Consider the following 21,544-nt stretch of genomic DNA (forward strand, 5'->3'; position numbering starts at 1 on the left):
TCCGTGTGTCTTCATTGGAACGTTTAGCCAATCAAAGCTTATCTCAGCCACACAAAAAAATCATGCGTTAAGTACCAACCAGCATAATGTATAAAAACGGGAAGTGATGGTTTACGCTAAGCTATTTTTGTAAAATGGTAAAACAAGGACACTTACGTCGTTTAAACAAATAGTATGACATCATATAACACACTCTTCCTTTTGTAAACAAAGCATGGCATTTTATCGTGACAGCGTACGAGTTTGTGAGAATTCTACGAAGACGCGATCTGTTTTTAAACCAATTTAAGATTCTGAGACACACTTAGTTGTGTCAAGACTTTGCTACATTTTTAATTATTGTATTTGTCATTTGCGAGTGATAATGACAGTTCTGCCGATCTGCACCACATCGAACTAAATAAACTCGGAAAGGCGCGCGCTCGCCTGAGAAAGTAATTGCAACAGTTAGCCTTTGTTTAGTAGCGAATGGACAACGAGATGTATCACTATATCGGCTAATGTTATAGTTTTGAAAAGCGTTCTTAAGATAGATGATGGCCTGTGTAAGATTTTGGGTGCACAAAAATAACATTAAAACATGGACAAAATAAGAACATACATTGCTTTGAAAAGTCTTCGTATAATTCGCACACTGTTTTGGGAGAGCACGTCTTTGATATTGTGTCAGTTATTTAAAATACTTTTTGTGTTTTGTATACTTTATGTGAATGACTTGCGTCGCGCGCAAGGCAAGGCAAAACACATTGGCGCGCGCGCGCCGAGAATCGATCTTTTCTTGTTGCGCTCCGATTGGGCGAGTGGTGGAAATGTGTCAGGCATATGTTCGCCGTGGGCGGGAGTAGACATGTGTTTATAAAGCTCCGTGGGGCGGCGACAGTGTGTTAAGAAGCAAAAGAGAGCGCGCGACAGAGAAACCCTCAATTCACCCGATGTTAGGTAGGGGAGGCGGGTCGCCCTCTGCCGCTCCGTCTCCTCACCTGTATGGATGACCACTACAACCTCATTGACTCACCCTCAGCCAGCCACAGAGGGAATAACGCCGACAACCACGGGTACGCGGAGACGGAGAAGGACATCATGACAGTGGTCGCGTGCGATAACATGCTGGAGGAAACCGCGGCGCTGCCCAGTCACCTGTCGCTGGATCGATACGAGCCGGACCACGAGTGCTGCGAGCGAGTGGTCATCAACATCTCGGGACTGCGCTTCGAGACCCAGCTGAAAACTTTCAACCAGTTCCCGGACACGTTGCTCGGGGACCCGAAAAAAAGGATGCGCTACTTTGACCCGCTCAGAAACGAGTATTTCTTTGACAGGAACCGACCGAGCTTCGATGCCATCCTGTACTACTATCAATCAGGGGGGCGTATTCGGAGACCCGTGAATGTTCCCATTGACATCTTCTCGGAGGAAATTCGCTTTTACCAACTTGGCGAGGAAGCCATGGAGAAATTTCGCGAGGACGAGGGATTTATCAAAGAGGAAGAGCGACCTTTGCCAAACCACGAATTTCAGAGACAGGTTTGGCTTTTGTTTGAGTACCCAGAGAGCTCTGGTCCTGCGAGGGGCATTGCTATTGTGTCTGTTTTGGTCATTTTGATTTCCATTGTCATCTTCTGTTTGGAGACCCTGCCAGAGTTTAGGGATGACAAGGACCCAATTACTGTCTCACCTATTGTAAATGGCACTGGCCCTTTTGTGTCCAGCACTTTCACAGACCCTTTCTTTGTGATTGAGACCCTTTGCATCATCTGGTTCTCTTTCGAACTGCTCGTGCGATTCTTCGCATGCCCCAGCAAGGCTACTTTTTCCAAAAACATCATGAATATTATTGATATTGTGGCTATTATTCCTTACTTTATCACTTTGGGGACGGAGCTGGCCGAGAGGCAAGGCAACGGTCAGCAAGCCATGTCGCTCGCCATCCTCCGCGTGATCCGTCTGGTGAGGGTCTTCCGCATCTTCAAGCTCTCGCGCCACTCCAAAGGCCTCCAGATTCTCGGCCAGACCCTAAAAGCCAGTATGAGGGAGCTGGGACTCCTCATCTTCTTCCTCTTCATCGGGGTCATCTTGTTTTCCAGTGCCGTCTACTTCGCGGAGGCTGACGACCCTTCCTCGAGTTTCAGCAGCATCCCTGATGCTTTTTGGTGGGCTGTGGTTACCATGACCACTGTCGGCTATGGAGACATGCATCCAGTAACCATAGGAGGCAAAATTGTGGGTTCCTTGTGCGCCATCGCTGGCGTATTGACAATTGCGCTGCCCGTACCTGTCATTGTGTCCAATTTCAATTACTTTTATCACCGGGAGACCGATGGGGAAGAGCACGCACAATATCTCCACGTTGGCAGCTGCCAGCATCTTAACTCCACAGAAGATCTGAAACGGACACAGAGCACATCCTCCCTGAGTAAATCGGAATATATGGTCATAGAGGAAGGAATAAACAGTGCTTTCAAACAGCCAAACTACTCCAACCAGAACAATCAAAACTGTGTGAATATTAAAAAGATATTCACAGACGTGTAAATTATGTGCTGTGCCAGACAGTCTTACAACAATCATCATGATAGCACCACTTCAAATGTAAGGTGCCGCGTTATTAGGGTACGACGGGGCTAAAAGCCCCCCTTTAAAGGGAAAATGTGATCTTTTTTTTTTCTGGTCCCAAAGTATATGACAGTTGAAAAAACAATTGTTTTACTGAATATTGGAGAGTCATAATTAGTATAAAGTAAATGCAAGAAGTAGCATGTTTTGATTTAAAGAGGAACTAGAGGGAAGAATTTGTCACCATATGCAAATACTTTTGATATAGCAAGATATTTTTAGAGTAGGGATGTCAAATCGATTAATCACGATTAATCACATCTAACATAAAAGTTTGTAAATATATACGCTCTAAAAAATGCTGGGTTGTTTTATCCCAAATTTTGATGAAATATGGAAAAACCCAGCTGTTGGTTTACATTTTTTAAAGTATAAACTTAAAATTTAAACCAGTGGTTGGGTTTGCCCATATTTTACCCAAAAATGGGTTAAAACAATGTGTATATATGAATATACAAATTTGACAGCACTATTTTAGTGACATTTAAGTACATCGTTTTTCCACATTACCACTTCAGCGACCCATGTAGCTATTTTTAGTTTACTCACTTTTGGCATTTCATGGATATATTTCACATTGTGACTGGAGCAGTTCATATCAGCCCTCTTTTTAAAAAAAATTAACTATTCCCACCCACTACAAAACAGTTTTTGGTTAGATTACACTTATTCAACAGGTACTGAAAAACTATAGATTAAATCACCTTTAGCAAAACCTAAAATACTAAATCTTTAAGATTTATCATGAAATATGTAATAATTCCAAAGATTTCTATTAGCTACATAAATCTAGAAAAAACATCAAATCTGTTGTCATTGCACACCTCATGCATCAGGACAATTTAGCAGTGCTATTTAGCAGAAAATACTCTGGTAGTTTTTGTTGCTATTCAGTTTTTGGGAGTAAGTAAATCACAGGGCCTTTTACCCCCGAGGGCTTTTAGATCCGCTGTACCCTACATGTTATAAACAAGCCAGCACATTACACTGAAGTAAATCAGGGCGCTTTTTTTTTTATTGGAAAGGTGCCAAACTCCAATTCACATGTTGCATCTGTCTACAGCACAAAGGATAAGGTTCAGGTCAGGGACTAAAAAGAAGCACCACTCACACTGCATATATTGTGCTCGTAAGTCTGCGTTTGTTATCAGTGTTAACATATAATCATCATAATACATTAGTATTCGCAATATCTTACGTTTTGTGGCAAAGTGAAACAACCAAAAAATGTGTCGCTATTGATGTGAACTGAAGATAATGCTGTGTTGATCATATGTATTTTGTTGAATATATGGGTGATTCAATTAGGGGAACTTTTCTGTCACTTAGGATGATTTTAAAGAAAAATGCTTTCATTAAAAAAAAATATTCCAAAAAAAGAAAAAAATCAACAAATACTAAAATCATATCCTTGTGTTAATGAACAGATTAAAATAGATTGTAATGTGTCTCTTTATTAGAGTGTAACATGTTCCGGAAGTAAAAACTGTTTTTCTTAATAAGTAAATTTGAACGATAACCTTTAAAGACTGTACACTAGGAGGTTGTTAATCCATGGTATTTGCTTCTGCTAAAGTTGCCAGCCCTGGTTATTTCAGATTATTGAAAAAAAATAAAAAAAATACGTGTTTTTGCCGAAACTCCTGGGGAAAACAACATTACCCATGATGCAGTACAGAAAATTAATTACACCAATCAGAGTAGAAATAGCTCTTTAGCTCCACCCACTCCCATAAAGCATTATGCATGACATAATCGAGTCCTCCCTAAGGACATAATCGAGTCCTCCCTAAGCTCAAAATACTCAAATGTTAGTATATATATATATATATATATATATATATATATATATATATATATATATATATATATATATATATATATATATATATATATATATAATCAACATTTCGTTAAGTACAGTCTCATACCTTTTTTGTTAAAACTTTTTCGCTTCAAACCAAAGTTTGTATTGTTATGATTCACCTTGAGTTAGTTCTCTTGGTTCAGTGCTTATTACTCTTTAACAAATCCCTATGGGAAACATTTATGGAAAAATACTTCCGGAACCAGCGCTGCTGAAAAAGTGGGCGGACACTTTTGCACTCTATTGCATTTTTTTTCTAATTCAATTGGACAGATTTATCTCTACCTTGACTCTTTAATTTCCTTACTACCATAAATGTATATTAAATTTAGCTTAAAATAAAACACATATTTTATTAATTTGCTATTTAAGTGTAAAATAAGAATTTGTGTAGAATTGTTTTTCCCGATAATGTCATTACAGAATATTTTTAATCTTTCCACAAAAAAAAATGCTTCTACTTGGGTATAATAATATGTGATCAAATATCATTCATTTTAAGAGTTAAAGAAGATGTATATTAGGTGTAAACATTCTTTTGAAACAATCCATTTATTGTATATTTTTAAATTAGGTTAATTGGCTCATAACTGACAAACTTTTTCTCAAGTTTATCAAGGCCATCTGATCTTCATTACATGATAAATAGCATAGAATAACATAGATTAAAGTGTTTTCAAAAAGTGCCCCTAATTGAAGAAACACCCAGTGCAGACTCCATTTAAACGCAATGAATGTGAAAAAACAATACGTTTTTATTAATAATGTAATCAAAGCTGTGTGTGTCTATTGAATTTGACTTTCCTGTACCAAATGAAATGGGTAAATTCTGAATGAAAGGCAATAGATCTTTATTTTGTGATCAAGTTATTCGGTGTTGAAAGATGTAGTCATCACCAGATTATGTAAAACTCAAATCGCGTCTAGCCTAAAAATAGTACAATTTCCCTCAAAGTGAGACGTCACAGTGGTTTCGAATTATGAAAGAAAAGAAGCAGCTGAAAATGTGGCTTGGATGTAAAGCTGTAGGACTCATCGCCTCAATGGAATGGGAGACTACGAGATCAGAGACTGAAAGACTGAGAGATCACGCCTTGAGTCCGCCTTGTGATGCAGTCTCCATGGCGACTACAGTTTCCTGGGTAACCCCCGTTAATGTTACCATGACATCCTCCCCCGTTGTCAGAGCAACGCTCCAGATGGTTCACAAAGCCTGACTGGCAAAACAGAGCGCGAGAATTGTGATGAGAAAAGGATCTATCTGAATCCTTTTGAATTATTTTGCAATGATGTAAACGAGATTCTGCTAATTATTTGCATAACCTTGGGTTTGCAAACCATCGAGAGCTGATGCACTGCCACATGTTTCCATTTATTCATCTTTAACAAATGACTGAACGTGTTGCATGTGGATAACGATTGATATTGGCAACACGAAATGTGCATGCAAATTGCATGCATGGCTCCAGCGCGCGATGTAGGTTGTGGTGGATTGTTATTGTCGCCCGTGGCTCGGGTGCTTTTTCTTTGTAGCTGTCAAAGCGTGGTTCTGTATAGGTTATGGGTTCACTCAGGCGTTCCCCATTTCGTTCTCCTGTGGAGAAAACAGGACGCAAGGTGCAGCGTGAGCTGATTACCGGAGGTTTCACGCTGACACTCCCGTTGACGGGTGTTAGAGGACGCACGGCAGTCTGCCAGACACGTTCCAACCGCTCAGTCAGAGAGAATCGTTCTCAACCTGTAGACCTGTGTGTTTCCGTCACAGTCATCTGCGCTGTCCGCCCTAGTTGTCATTTCACACTACCTAGAATTAGAGCAGCAACAGAAGACAAGCTTGACTGTACATTCATTCATAAAGAAAACAACTACACACGTAGTCTATTGCTCAATTTATCTTTCTTGGGCCAATTTTAATCTAATCACTTTTACAGTTTCACCAGATATACACCAGATATATGTTGATTTTTTTTTGACTGGTATGAATGAAGGTACTTGCTGACTTGTTGCTCGGTGCTGCCCTCAAGTGGCGTGTCCATGCAACAGAACAATTACTGCTCAGTATTCCTGTGCAAACCTTCGAAAACTCTTTAACTTTGCCATCTGCCATGGACATAAATGAAAAACATACATGAATTTAGCATACAATTAAATATCTGGCAACAATGCTATTTGAAATGTAACTTGTTTCGTTTGTTTTCCTCGCCAAAAGCTTTTATCTATCTAATGCATGTGGACAAAATGACAAAAGTCAATCCTGCCTGATTCAGTGTTCTCTCCATACTCAGTCCTCTGTCTCTCTGAAACGTTCAAGCATCCCTGTGACTAGGAAGGGCTCATCTATAATGATTTCTTATTATAGAGTATGTGTGTTAGAATGGTGCCAGCACCGACTCTCACTTTTGCTAGCTGTTCCTCGAGGCGTTAACACTGAAGATTGCAGTCTGAGGTGTTGTGGCTTGCATTACACCTCTCAAAACTCATGTTGACATCCTAAGACTAAGAAGTCCATTAACTCTTTCCTAAAAGTTGCCGATAATAATGTTTAATCCTTCTTCAATAAAGTTAACTTCATTCTTGTGTGTGTTTTTCCCCCCTATAGGAAACAACATGGAAGTCTGTCCACTTGAATTCTGGAGTCTGCAGACGACAGATATTAGACTAATAAGACTCCCGTGACGTATGCCAAAACAAGGCAACAGGCTTCAGAAGGTAAAAAGCTTGCTTTTTTGGGGGTTGGATGTGGGGGGATTTTTTTGCTGTACAATATTATCAGGGTGTTTGGTTCTTTTATTCTTCAGTTGTTTCTTAGTATAATTGTGTAACCCTAATTATTCTCATATGCTGTTAAAACTAAATAAACTCTGCAGCATTTAATGCATCTATATCCTTACTGTGTACACTACTGTTCAAAAGTTTGGGGTCAGATTTTTACATGTTTTTGAAATAAGTCTTGTTATTATTTATCAGAAATACAGTAAAAACTGTAATATTGTGAAATTATCATCACAATTTAAATAAACTGTTTTGCATTTAAAAAAAGTAAATTATTCCTGTGATCAAAGCTGAATTGTCAGCAGCATTACTCCAGTCTTCTTCAGTCACATGATCCTTCAGAAATCTTTCTATTATGCTGATTTGCTACTCAAGAAACATTTCTGATTATTACTAACATTGTTAAAACAATTTTTCTGTTTGTTCCGTTAAATAGAACATTAAAAAAAATATTTATTTAAAATATAAATATTTTATAACGTCACTTTTGATTAATTTAATGCATCCTTACTAAAAGAAAATTTATATTTTATTTCAATACTAATATAGTACATGGCAAATTATAGTACATATATAGTCTCCTCTAAATTTGCCTCACCGGCACGTCATCCTCAATTAACTCATCTCCGTGCAATAACTCCGATCTTTCAAGTATTCATATTCTTGTGTAATCGACGCGCCATCCTAAATGAGCCCGTCTCTTGCGTGGTACCCAAAATTTAGAATATTTCTATCTAATATTATCTATGACTTGCAGGGTTGGCAGAATAATAATCATACACTGTTTAATAATCGGCCAGAGGTGAACTGGCACCCCGACTGAGTCTGGTTTCTCCCAAGGTTAATTTTTCTCCATCATGCCCTGATGGAGTTCTGGTTCTGTGCCACTGTCACCTTTGGCTTGGCTTGCTCAGTTGGGGACACTAAAATTATGATGCAAGTTATTCAACTAAATATACAAATTAAATTTATTAATTAGGTCATATTTAATTCCATAAACTATCCAAATGAAACTAGCCAAATCAAATTTTGTTGTAACATTGTCCTGTTTAACACTGTGAAGCTGCTTTAAAACAATCATCATGGTAAAAGCACTATATAAATAAAGTTGATTGATTGATTGATGATACAGGGCATATGATTGTTTTAGTTTTGTCTGTCTATTGACATTTTCGTTCTGAAAGGCAACAAATGGATTATTTGGTATGCGATTGTTTTGTGGTGAATGTAGTGTACTATGCGTGGTATTGATTTGCAGATTAAAAAATTAGTTAATATTTGGTCACTTAAATGAAAAATATCTCAGATGTGCTAAAATGAAGGCTTTCCTACTGTTATATTAACTGGCCTCATCAGAGCTGAGGCTATTATAAGTTTGAATCCAAAAACCTGTTGAAAAAAAAAAACATATAGGCTGTTAGGTATGTTTGAAGCATGGCAGCTGGTTTAAGCTGGACAAGTGCTGGTCCTAAGAAACTAGCTCCAGCTCAGTACCAGCTTTTAACCAGTTCAGGACCAGATTAAACCAGTTTATGACCAATTAAGGACCAGAATAAACCAGCTCAAACCAGCTGCCATGCTTCAAAAGAATACCGAACCCGCATTGATGTTTTTTTCAACAGCATTTCCAGATTCCCCTCTAGATCTCCTCTCTACAATTCTATGAATTAAAAAAAACTATTGACTGGCATTATAAAAAATTTTGGGATATCTCAAAACTATGGAAGATGTCAGTCTCGCATCTTCTTTGTATTCAAGCATAACATAAACAGTATGCATATGATATACACTACCAACATTCCTTTTTAAATAAATTAATACTTTTATTCAGAAAGGAGGTATTAAATTGATCAAAAGTGACAGTTAAGACATTTATATCTAAAAGATTTCCATTTAAATAAATAATGTACTCTTCTATTCATTACAGAATAAATGCTTTCAACATTGGTAATAGCATATTAGAATGATTACTGAAGGATCATGTGACACTGAAGAGTGGTGTAATGATGCAAAGAATAGAGCTTTGCCATCAAAAATGAATTACATTCTAATATTCAAACAGAAAAAAAGTTTAAATTGTATAATAATATTATACAATACTACTGTTTTTAATAATTATTAATCGAATAAATGCAGCCTTGGTGAGCATAATTATTTTCAAAAAAATATTACCAACCCTAACTTTTGTACTACTACATAAGCAAGTTTTATTGCTTTGATGTAGTTACTGCATGTTGTGTCTATGTGAAGATTTCAATATATTGCATTAGAGTAAATTAACTTGTTAATATGTTTATTTTGCTAGCAATTAAGGCTACAAATACTCCAATAGCGAGTCGTGGTGCATCAAACTCAGCCATGCTTGTGTATACTTATGCATAATTAACAAATTATACCTAATTATTGCAAGTTAGTGACAACAAACATTACTATTTAAAGCTTTCATGAATCATGCACAGGCCATTGCATACTGTAAATGCCTTTCAGAGGGATTCACTTAATCAAGTGGCAGATCAAATTGCGGAGGTGCTGGATCCATAGCCGACCCGTTCCGGCACAATTACAACCTGCTCCAGGTGTATGATTTCAAGACTGGTTTACTGTTGTAATATGAAAACAAATATAAATTGATACCCTTTTACAGATAATTATGGAGTACACTAAAAGTTTTTGTTTACTTCAACCTAAAGGCTCAATTAAATAGAGCAGATTTTTTTTTTTTCATTTATGCTTGTAATTCTGCCGTGGTTCTTAAAGCTTGTGGCGTTGTTGGGTAACTAAAGCAATTTGCCACCGTATTCATTTTAGATGCATGTGTTCGCACTCATAATGTGTTAATAATCTCCTCTAGTCATCTCGCATTTGCTCTCGAGTGATATAACTGTTCTATCATTGTCACCGGAGGTGCTGCGTCTGCTTCAGTTCATTAATTAGCCAGAGACAGAGGTCGACTGAAAGGGAGAGTGAGAGAATCCTGACAGAGAGACATTATAATGCAGAGTTGTGCTCAAGTAGGCGGTGCAATAAAAGTCTTTCATCCTGAAAAATGTGTTTCCCTCTCACTTGAGCGTGTGAATAAACTGCCTCATTTCATCTGTCACATTCCAGCAGCGTAATACGTCGCGTGTTGTTTCTGCAGGCTTTGGGGGAGATCCACACAGTGCCTGGGGCCGATGACCAATAGAAACGGAGGCCGTTAACCTTTCTGCTAAACCAAAACAGAAGTGAACTCACCCTCAAACAACACAGAAGACACCCGCATATCTCTACTTCCACTTCCCATTTACGTCTGGCTGAATCACAGTGAGCCGCAATACTCTAGAAGTGGCCTTTTGGGGGTAAATTCTGCAGGTTCCCACTAAATAAGAAGAAAGCAATATGAAGAGAACTGAACTGTTGAACTGCTGGACATGAGCTGATCATCAATGAAACTACTGCCCTCTGCTATCTGGCAGATATTAATCAAGCTGTTTTATGGTGTCCATCATGTATTTACAGTTTAGCTGTTGTTGTGCCAGATGTGAGAACTGTGTGAAAACTAAATCTTTCTTGCTCTTTGACCATATAAATAGTCAGGCAGTTTTTTTTGTCAAATTTTGCCTTTATGATGTGATGGAGTCATGATGCTGAAGTACCTTCATATACAGTGCTCTAAAAAAAGCCACACTTAATTAAAAATGTGTGAAGGTCACTGTATTAGATAACAAAATATCAAACCGCACACACTATGTTCAAAACATTTAACAAAAATATTTTTGTTCAGTTTTACATGATAAAATAATAGGAGAAGGTTATCAAACGTTAGTGTATCATCATGGTCACCATGATTTTGCCAAGCAAGGCAAGTTCATATGTTGTTGATCCTGACATTTCTCTCCTTATCTTATCCCTAACTCTAGCCTATCCTAAGTTATCCCTAAAATCAGAGGTAAATGATAGGTGACTAACACTCATGCAAGATCACCTAACCCTGGCTTACTTGGACTAAACTTGACTTATAAACTGTAAAGTTGTTACTCAAATCTTGGTTGATTGAAATGATGATCCATGATCAAGAAAGACGTTGAACATGCTGTACTTGGTGAAATCATGTTCAGCTCAAGTTCATATAGACCTAAATGTGATGATCTACACCTGTGTACCTGCTAGGACAGCCTTGCAAACTTTAGACGAAAGTTTATTTATTTATTTTTTACTTAAGTTAGTGTCATGTTGCTGTCTGAGCATAAAAAAGATCTGCAAGGTTACAAAGCTCAATGTCCACTCCAAAGGGCAATTTTTTTTAAACAGAATCCACTTTCCATGAACCACAACAAACAGGTTGATTGAATTACAACCTGTTTTTTCCGGATCTTATAAAGTCATAATGTTATTTATTTAAATAATCCCTACCCACAGATTACGCAAAAAAGGAACGAGGCCTGGTTGAGCTGCATTAGAGAAGACAGTGTTGCCACCCCATGTCCAAAATTTGTTTGACCTTCCTAAGGCTGATGATATTTTAAATACTGTTCCTGAATATTAAAACCCAAACGTTTATCTGTATGCTGCAATGTATATTTTTGGAGAGAGGTTATGGAGAAGTGGGAAAAATGCACTAAGCAGTGGCAATCACAACACACTGGGCCAGCTAACCAATCACAGCACATTTTGAATTTTGAAATGAGGGGCTTTGTCGACATTGGCATGATCGAGCCAGACTTGAGAGAGACGTGCTGTAATAAAAAGGAGACACAGAAGAATGGAATAAATTTCAAACAGGCTCTGCCTTAAAGACAGACTGGGTCAACCCACCCTGATCTGCCGGCGATTTGATTTCACCCTGCACCTCAGTCTGGAAACCTGTACGTTCATTTCTACAGGTTGTGTTACACTTTTGTGGAAACCAATCACAGACTGGCTTATCCACCTGGCGTATTATTGGCGGGTTTAACATGATGAGGGATAGAGAAGCGATGGGTCATTGCCCGTTGATCACGCCTCTTGTGGTCTGATTGGTTGAAGGACTATCCAATGGTGTACAGAGTCATTTGAATAATGCTTGTTGATCACGCCTCTTGTGGTCTGATTGGTTGAAGGACTATCCAATGGCGTACAGAGTCATTTGAATAATGCGTGTTGATCACGCCTCTTGTGCACTAGAAAAAACAGAGCAGACTCCTCAGACCAATGTTCAATCTTAAATTGAGCCTGGTCTGGTGATAGCCAGACAACCTTAAAGATGAAGTAGATTAATTATTATGAATCACAAACCTGAAGTTACAATGAGGTCGGGGCAGCAAATCTTTACAACAGAGCTGAACTTCACACATCAGTTCACAAAGTCACAATTGAGCCTCTTCCAATACAGACAGCAAAACAAAACCTCTTAGTTAAACACTATTTGAACATCTGAGTTTGAAAAGAAGAATCAGACAAATGTAGAAGACTAAATACTTCTTTTCTCAAATACTAAAGTGCAACAGAGTAGCGTTTGGCCCCTGAAGAGTCACAGAGTGAGTCTGCTAGTTCTACAGCGGTCCCATATGGTTGGGATTTTGCCAGAACAACAGAGCCTCAGAGCTGCATGATCACTCTGCATTTTACATGAAGCACAGCATTACTATTTCACATCACTTTATGCTGCATCCTTAATTCAAATTAATTTGATTTCTTCAACTAAACTGAACTTTCTATTTTTATTAAAAAAAAGTATTTATAAAACACCCTAGCAACCACATAACACAGCAAACACCTAGCAACACCCTACTGTGACTACCCAAAATGCCCTAGCAATCACATACCAAAGCAACAAACTAAATTCAGGCCAGAACGAAGCATTCGAAATGCCAGAGCGAACTTTTTGCAAAAATTTGCAACAGCCTTCAAACCATCATAGGTCCGTGGTAATTACATAACAGGTAGGTGTGCTCTGAGGCTCCGCCTTCTTTGACGTGGAAAGTTAATTTCTTCTGTTCAGTCCGTCGATTTCGGACATCTGCGAGTAAATATACATGGACACACTTAAGAGCTGCTTTATAGTAGAAAATTAAGTTGTAATTCCAAACTAAAGCAACACTGTCAGTGTTTTTCTCTATGTTTAGTACCCTAAAGCTGCTGCTTTAAAGCAATCTATTGTATTGCTATATAAATAAATGTGAAGTGACTATACCAGAGTGCTAAATTCCAGAGCTTGTACAAATATCCACATGATCAGATGCTTTCTTAACTTCTGTTTTCTCACCGCTGCCTTTTTTGTTCCATGTTACTTTTTCATGGAAAAGAAAGAGTACAGCACACATATCTAAACACTGCTCTCAACAGCGTCAGGATGTCTAGCAGTATAGAGTGCAACTTTTTCAGCAGCGCTGGTTCTGGAAGTATTATTTCTATTAATTTTTCCCATAGAGATTAAACTTTTTTTTTTTTTTTTAAATAAACATTGTTGAAGAGTTATAAGCCATGAACTTAGCTAACCAGCTCAAGGTGAATAACAGTATTAAAAACTTTGTTTTGAAGCAAAAAAAGGCAAAAAAAAAGGGACAAAAGGTACAAGACTGTGCACTTAATGGCTTAAGTGATGGAAAGAACTACAATCCCATGAAGCAATGCGAACAGCATAATATTAATTAAAAACGATGGAGAAATATAAACAGTCTCATCTACAAATGTTGTTTATATACTGTTTATAAAAACAATATATTTAAGTTTATTAATAATATGTATATTTATACAATTATTTAAGCATTTTGAGAGCTTAGACTCGATTACATCATTCACAGTGCTTCATGGGAGTGGGCGGAACTAAAGAGCTATTTTGGTGCATGTTGCTTTTTTGACTCACTGATTGGTGTAATTTTCTATATAGCGTTATAGGTAATATAGTTTTTCATTAGGAATCTCTTAGCTCACAGTAAGGTTATCTTTTAAGGAAGTGTATGTAAGATTGTGGCCAAAATTAGTACTGCAATCACTTTCAAATAACTGTAGAGCGGTGTATCCCCTTTCCCCCTCCCCCTGACTCGAGGTTGCCAGATTGGCTGCAGGATCAGCAGGAACATTTGTAGCTGCAGCTGTGGTAACTAGAGCAGAGCTGGCAACATGGATGCCGAAACACTACTGACTTTGTGATTGGTAGATATGTGGAGGGCGGAGGGCGGAGCTTCAGGCCAAAACACAACATGTCAACATCAACATCAGTTGAGGGCTGCAACAACAACTTGTAAATGACAATATCAAGGCCGGACTACTGTTGTCAGTGATATAAGTATTTGAAATTAATGTGATTTCTTAATGTATGACATATCAGGGTCATTTTATGATTAATTGAAATACATTTCTTACATACAGTTCTTTTAAAGGTTTAAATGTTATTGTTCAAAAATAATTTCCCTACGGATAAAATTTATGTTTTTACTTATGGAACCCGACTGTTGCACTTTATAATGTTGGTCACATATTTCAAAATAATTTTTACCCCCTTAAACAACCACCTAGCAACACCCTAATGACCACCCAGAACAACCTACCAACACAGTAGTGTTCATTCAAAATATCCTAGCAACCACATAGTAATACCTACTACACTGTAAAAAAAATATTTAAAAAATAAGTTACCAGAGCACCCCAGCAACCACCTATTAATCATAGTGAGCACATAAAACACCCAAGCAACAACTTAGCGTTCACCAAAAATACCCTGAAACCATGTAAAAATTTCTTTAGGGAAGCAGAATGTATTTTTTGCTATTTACTGTACAGAAAAAGGTATCCTCTAACATTAAATAGTATAAGGATCTTGATGAGAGGCCCCAGCAGATGTATTCCTAGTGTTATGTGTATGTATGATAATAAGATACTCCTTCACTGCTTGAACGAAACAGCTGAGCCACTGCACATCTCACTGGGGGGCCAGCTGAGGCATGTTATTTGTGTTTGTGCACACAAGCATACGTGTCCTCCTAAAAGCTCTCCCGCAAAGTCTGGGGTCTTCCCCCTCTTGCTGTTCCACTCTGCCATGCACAATCCAAGAATAGTGTCATTCTAGCACTGCAGTAACTCTATCTGACAGGTTATCAAACCAGTGGAGATTGGACTGTTTGATAACCACTTTAAAAATAAAAGCGTGAAGATGTTAAAACCCCCTCAACTTTTTTTAAAAAAGTTGTGTGCTTGCTTATGCTCATCACATTTGGTCTAAACAGCAATCTGATCTGTTATCTAATTTCATGACACTTTATCTTTACGCTATTGATTCATAAGCAGCATCTCCCTCCAACGTTAGTGAGTGAATCCTTTCACATTTTACCACATTATTAAAGACATTTTATATTACAAATATTTAACTTGTAGAAACTCAAGCCTATTTTAAGGATCATTAAGGTATATCATGACAAATAAAGCTATTTGCCACGAAATTACCAATTTTTACTCAATTATTTTCAATGATGATTCACTTTAGATTCTGATTAAAAATGATTGCAACATTTTATCAGCATAATTTTAAGACAGAGCAACACATTCAAAGGCAAAGGCAATTTATTAAATGAACATTCTTATTGCATTACATAAATATGAGTTTTTTTCCCCACATTACAGTAATGAGAAAGGGGGTGAAAAATCTGCCTAATCATAATACAACATTTATTTCATAATGGAACCCAATAATCATATTTTTTGTCATTGTCAAATGTCAATGAAATGAAGTGATTCACTCTACTACTCTTGGTCTGGCGACTAGACTTTCAGTTGCAAGTAAATATAAACTTTAAGGATAGTTCCTTATTATGGCTCTACATCAAAAAAAAAACAAAAATAAAAATAAATATATATATTGCTAACATGGAATTTCATTTTCCATGGTGTCACAGACAGTGGTATTTATGGCAGTGGGCTGAACAGGAAATGGGGTGTGAAATTGAAGGGAGACTCCGGGAACACATTACAGGTCTGCCCTTGATGATACTGTACACTGAGAGAACAGCAGATCAAATACTTTATGATCCATGAAGTTCAAAGTTAAAAGAAGAAACAAAAACTTAATTTCAAATAAAGGTTTGTGGTCCTATAATGTACGAACATAAGGTCAATACTGACAAATACAATAACAGAAAAACAGGTGAAATAGCTAATGGTTTAATAAAGAGCCATTACTCACTCTTGTCTTTTAGAAGTGAAGTTTTTTGCTCTGTATGGTTGCTGGGCAGTTGCTACCGGTCCAAAATATCCACCTCTAGGTTTAATGTCATGGTCCATAGAAGCGGCTTGTGTCTGCCCTTGAATTGTTGTATTATCTGGCAAGCAAATAAGGTAAAGTAAAGCTAATTGCTTGGACAAGGTATTATTGGACGAATTTAAGTATTATCATGTCCTTAACAAAAATAGTGTGGGATGATTAGCCTACATGCTAAGCTTAACACAAAAAAGCTCCAAAGCTTAACAGTTAACACTTAGATTTAGAAGTTTGTTCAAATCACTAACCATACGAATGAGCAAATATGGCTAATCATTTGTATAATTAAAGGATTAGTTCACTTTAAAAATTAAAATTAACCCAGGATTTACTCACCCTCAAGCCATCCTTTCTAACGTTAAGTGTAAATTAATTTCTTCTTTCTGATGAACACAATCAGAGTTAACACACAGAAGGTGGTAAATGGAAGCTAGATATTTTAATTTATAATGTGTTAAATATGTATATTCCTGTAACTCAGCTGCTGGGTCATTTTACTGTCAATACAAATGAAGAACCCCCCTCACACATACCGAGAGCGGGGTCAATGCAACCCAATGTTGGGTATAGTCTTTACAAAACTGGATTTGTCAACGGTCATTTTGTTTTCTCTGTTCTGAGAGAAAACGCCCTGACGGGGAACTTCTTGAATGACATTAAGGTTTGTATTACATTGCATTCCTGTCAAAGTATGACTGTAAAAATAATTACCTTTTTTGTTTACATGTAGGCCTACGTCGCATTTAACGTCTGCTTGAACCAGGTGACCAGACGTCCGCGCCCGCAAATGTCCCCGTTATTCAGCTCACAAATTCATTGTAAAGAAAGCCCAAAAGATAAAATCGCAAAACATAAAAAGGTTCAAAACAACGCGCGAATACATTACAAAAAAACAAAACAAAACAAAATTACAGAAGTAGGCTATGTATAGTACATGAGCAAACGTGTAACGTTAGTGGTTATTTTCACAAACAGATGGCGCTGTGAGCTACGCTGACTCGATTCGTGTTAAACTCATTCTTTAGAATAGGGTGCGGGATTGTTTTGCACACTTTTAAACATCCACAAAAGTTCCGCAGCCACAAGTATTTTCCACCCATCTTAACTTATAAAAACAAAAAATATGGATGCAATAATAGTAGGCTACATAGCCTACTTACTGCTTAAAATAAACCTAAAATGCAAACCAACAAGCCCAATTTAGAATAGTAGTAAAGTCATTTTCAAGCACAAACATAACAAAACATTTGAAGTAAAAAAAACTTGTGAAAATGAAAATATTAAATACATTTATTGTATTGTATTTATCATATCAAATTTATGTTTTATTTATGTCATGTTTTTGTCATAATTTCATAATTTAGTTATAATATCGTTTTTTAACTGCCTGCTATTTACAATGACCATTAATTTTTTTATTATTATTATTTATTATTATTATTTTGCGGGTGCTTTGAATTTAACACACAAAAAAAGAATAGATTTTTAATTAATAGATTATTACAAATGAGATTTCAGTGATATTTTGACCACTAAAATAGGAAATATCCCCAGTTTCCATTTCAGAAATCTGGTCACGTTAGCTATCGAACAACGCTGCCGCCACCATGGAAGTTTCGCCTTACTGCCAAAACGAATGCGTAACCAGGGCTGAAACCAAGCGGCAACCTCCTCCAGTTTATCTTGAAGCCAATATGGAAGTGACTGAAACTGCAATTCATTGACTGGCCGCTAGGGACAGGCTCCATAAGGGAGTAGAATCTTATTGAGTTAAAGGGGGGGTGAAATGCTGTTTCATGCATACTGAGCTTTTTACACTGTTAAAGACTTGGATTTCCATCCTAAAAATAGACAAAGTTTCAAAAACTAATGTTGGACGTTTGATGGAGTATTTCTGTGTCAAAAATACACCTTACGGTTTTTTTTACAAGTTTCGGAGAGTTTTTTTCGAGTATGGGTCGGCTTGACGTCGATAGAGCGGAATGTCCTTGTATGGGCCGTACGGGCTCTTCTCCCGGTAGGGTGTGCACGCGCGTCACTAGAGCGAGAGAGGAAATGCACGCCCATAAACACTCAGCTGCAGATCCACTCATCCGTGAACACTTATGTCGTTATAGTCCGCGCCGCGCTCCACTTTATTCCTATGGGTGATGTCGAGCGACTTCAACGCTTCAGCACAGCATTCCGGGAAGGCAGCGCTGCATTTGAACCGATTTGAACGCAGAAATTTCGGGAAGCTTCACAACATCGCTTCAGTCGCGTCGCAAAGTGGATCTCCATGCCACTGCTGTCACAGGACTTCACCAAATCATACCAAAGAAGTGTGTTTTTGACTGAGCGGTCCCAGCGATAAAGGTTCGGTCCTGCTTTGGAAGCAGCCGGTGAGTAAAACTGCTTCAAATGTCTATGCTGTTGGCTATCGTCGCGTGAGTAAACATCAGTAAACGATACGATCGCGTGCTTCGTCATTCAAATGCGCTAACGGTTACTCCATTGTTGTTCTATGTATAACGTTACTCTAGCCTAGAAATCTAGACGCACCCTAACGGCAGCAAATTTAATTTGCCCGCAAGTGTCGTCTAGGAACTCTCAATACACGTCTGAGCTGTATTCCTCTCAATCTGGACGGCCCAATCACATCGTGTATAGAGTCAGCGGGCGGGGCCATAATTCCCATTCTTAAAAAGGGAAGATGTGTTCGGAGTTTAGCCGACCGGATACGGTGAATGTTTAATCTATCAACAAGCTCTGTTTCACCTTCGTTGCTCTGGTTGGTTGTAGCGCTATCCTATCGCGTGCAGAGGGAGTTTGAAAGACAACCGTTTATCCCGCCCCATGGATTGAGCCCTGTCTATGGTGAGTTTCCAGACCAAACATCTTGATATGGGTCTGGCTTGTCAGGCTAACGTTACACTAGTCTGACGTGCAAAACCGTTTTGCTTGCTACTGCTAAGGTTTAGTTGCATACAATAGTCCATAAACCGAATCATGTCCTCATAAACTGCGAGTAAAGACACACAAATGTTGACAGGCCACTAAATACAGTACATACCACAGAGACGGACGTCCTGCTGTTGCTGCTTCTCCTGTTCAATTTATTTCAGCCTCCGAATCTGATTCTGGATCATATCTGTATTAGCTGAATCTGATCGATAGCCATGGGTTTCTCCACCGCTTTATGCACATTCGTCATTCTTTAGCTCCGCCCACACGATACGCCTCCAGGCGCTCTGTTTTTTCCGGAAAGACTCGGTACAACCTATATTTCTTTTATAAGTATAATAAAACTAAAGACTTTTCGGAGATATGAAGGATGCAATACTACTCTATAGGTACTCAAGATTGACATGAGATTGACTGAAACTGAGTGTTTCACCCCCCCCCCCCCCCCTTAAAAAAATCTAATGGAAATATAGAAAGTATAGAAATATGCTTGACATATTATGATAACTCGTTCAAACATTTTGCATGTTAAGACTTATGCTATGAGCTTGTGCCTAAATGTTGTGGGGGTGAGACTATTCCACAGAGACCCAATATAACACATTTTGATCAATATGACATAAGCAACTGATAATGTAGGAAACAACAGAGAATTGTACATAATCATTTGCATGGATGTACCAAAGCATTTGCAACTTGTTCAAAGAAATGAGAAACTGCTTTTTTGATGTGCACAAGTGACAAAATGATGTGAGAATTGAACAGGTAGTTTTGAGAATTTCAATTCTGATATGAGAAATGTACTAAAGTGGCTGAGAAAAACTGTAATAGATACTGACCGTGCACTGCAGACCGGGAACACCCCACAAGAGCTGCAGTTTTGGCTCTGGCCCAGTTGTTTAGCCATCACAATTTGGCCCTTGCCAAACTCACTCAAATCCTTATGCTTACCTATTTTTCCTGCCGCTAACACATCAACTTGAGGACTACATGTTCACTTGCTGCCTAATATATCCCACCCATTTAACAGTGTTATACAGAGAGATAATCAGTGTTATTCACTTCTGTCAGTGGTCATAATGTTATCTATGATCTGTGTGTTTGTGTGACAGACAGACAGACAGATAGACAGATAGATAGATAGATAGATAGATAGATAGATAGATAGATAGATAGATAGATAGATAGATAGATAGATAGATAGATAGATAGATAGATAGATAGATAGATAGATAGATAGATAGATAGATAGATAGATAGATAGATCATAATATATATATTTTTTATTATTATATTTTTTTATTTTATTTTACATAATATAAACAAATTTTAAAGCTGCTGTCCGTAACTTTTTTGTGTTCAAGATTTATAAAAAATATATAATTTCTTAAACCGTGTGTTTGTCTTACCCTGAATAATTATGGTGCACTTATATTAAGTGTTTATATTGGGACTATTTCAGACCGGTCTAGGAACCGCTGCGGAGGAGCAGTCCCAGTGTGACTCGCCACAGACATAAACAGAGAAGTAGCTCCGGCAGCAATGTTCTTCCACAAGACACATGCAGTTCTGCTCATTAACCGCTAGAGTGCAAAAAGTTATGGACTGCAGCTTTAAAGTGAGTTTTTACTATTTAAATTGAAAACTTTAATAGGTGGACTGACCCAGCTCAAGTTATGTTTACTATGTAAAAAAAAAAAAAAAAAAAAATGGGTTAAGGTATAAAACCCAACAAGCTGGATTAAAATAACAGCATGTGGCATGCACAAAATTCACACAGCGCTGGGTTGCCAAATAACCCGAAAATGGTTGTTTTTAACCGAGCTTTTTTTAAAGCGTGAGGATGTCCATTAAATGCTGAGTCATGGCTCTTTCTTTTCCGCCTCAGTTGTGGATCACTTCGAAAACCCTGCAGGCGTGACATCACATCTGTGGCCCAACGCCAGTGATTCCTCAGTCTGTGTGATGACATCACAGCTCTCATTCCCTCCGGCCTGTCTCCATAGTAACAAGAGGAGCACCATCCAATGATGGCAGAATGTACCAGTGGAGACTGTATGTTGGCATTCATAATCTAGTTTTATTCACAGAATTGTGTCTTGATAATATGCATGTGATTTTAAGGTGACTGCACACTG

At 37.9% G+C, this 21,544-nt stretch overlaps 2 protein-coding genes across 6 annotated transcripts in view; one reads left to right on the plus strand and one right to left on the minus strand.

The window, feature by feature from the left end:
- The window catches only part of ngfb (nerve growth factor b (beta polypeptide)), an 89,212-nt gene extending 71,898 nt beyond the window's left edge, over positions 1–17,314 (minus strand). For all 4 annotated transcript variants that reach the window (XM_067460343.1, XM_067460341.1, XM_067460342.1 and 1 more), the window contains exons 1-2: positions 17,175–17,314; positions 16,389–16,524 (exon numbers count right to left, since the gene is read on the minus strand). The gene's annotated coding sequence lies outside the window, so the exon portion shown is untranslated. The remainder of the gene's footprint in view (positions 1–16,388; positions 16,525–17,174) is intronic.
- kcna3a (potassium voltage-gated channel, shaker-related subfamily, member 3a) lies at positions 750–10,834 on the plus strand. 2 transcript variants are annotated; one of them, XM_067460338.1, is made up of 3 exons: positions 750–3,742; positions 7,080–7,189; positions 10,392–10,834. In XM_067460338.1, exon 1 carries the CDS (start codon positions 985–987, stop codon positions 2,530–2,532), a length of 1,548 nt encoding a protein of 515 aa, XP_067316439.1. In that variant the 5' UTR covers positions 750–984; the 3' UTR covers positions 2,533–3,742; positions 7,080–7,189; positions 10,392–10,834. The 2 variants fall into 2 exon arrangements, 1 of the variants encoding a protein (XP_067316439.1); XR_010908676.1 differs by lacking the exon at positions 750–3,742 and adding an exon at positions 4,501–5,622.
- Positions 17,315–21,544: the final 4,230 nt, after the last annotated feature.

Source organism: Pseudorasbora parva, chromosome 12, assembly GCF_024679245.1.
Source record: "Pseudorasbora parva isolate DD20220531a chromosome 12, ASM2467924v1, whole genome shotgun sequence".
In the NCBI taxonomy this organism is placed as follows: domain Eukaryota; kingdom Metazoa; phylum Chordata; class Actinopteri; order Cypriniformes; family Gobionidae; genus Pseudorasbora; species Pseudorasbora parva.

Excerpts from the sequence above, each read along its gene's own strand:
- kcna3a (XM_067460338.1), top strand. The coding sequence starts at position 985 with ATGGATGACCACTACAACCTCATTGACTCACCCTCAGCCAGCCACAGA.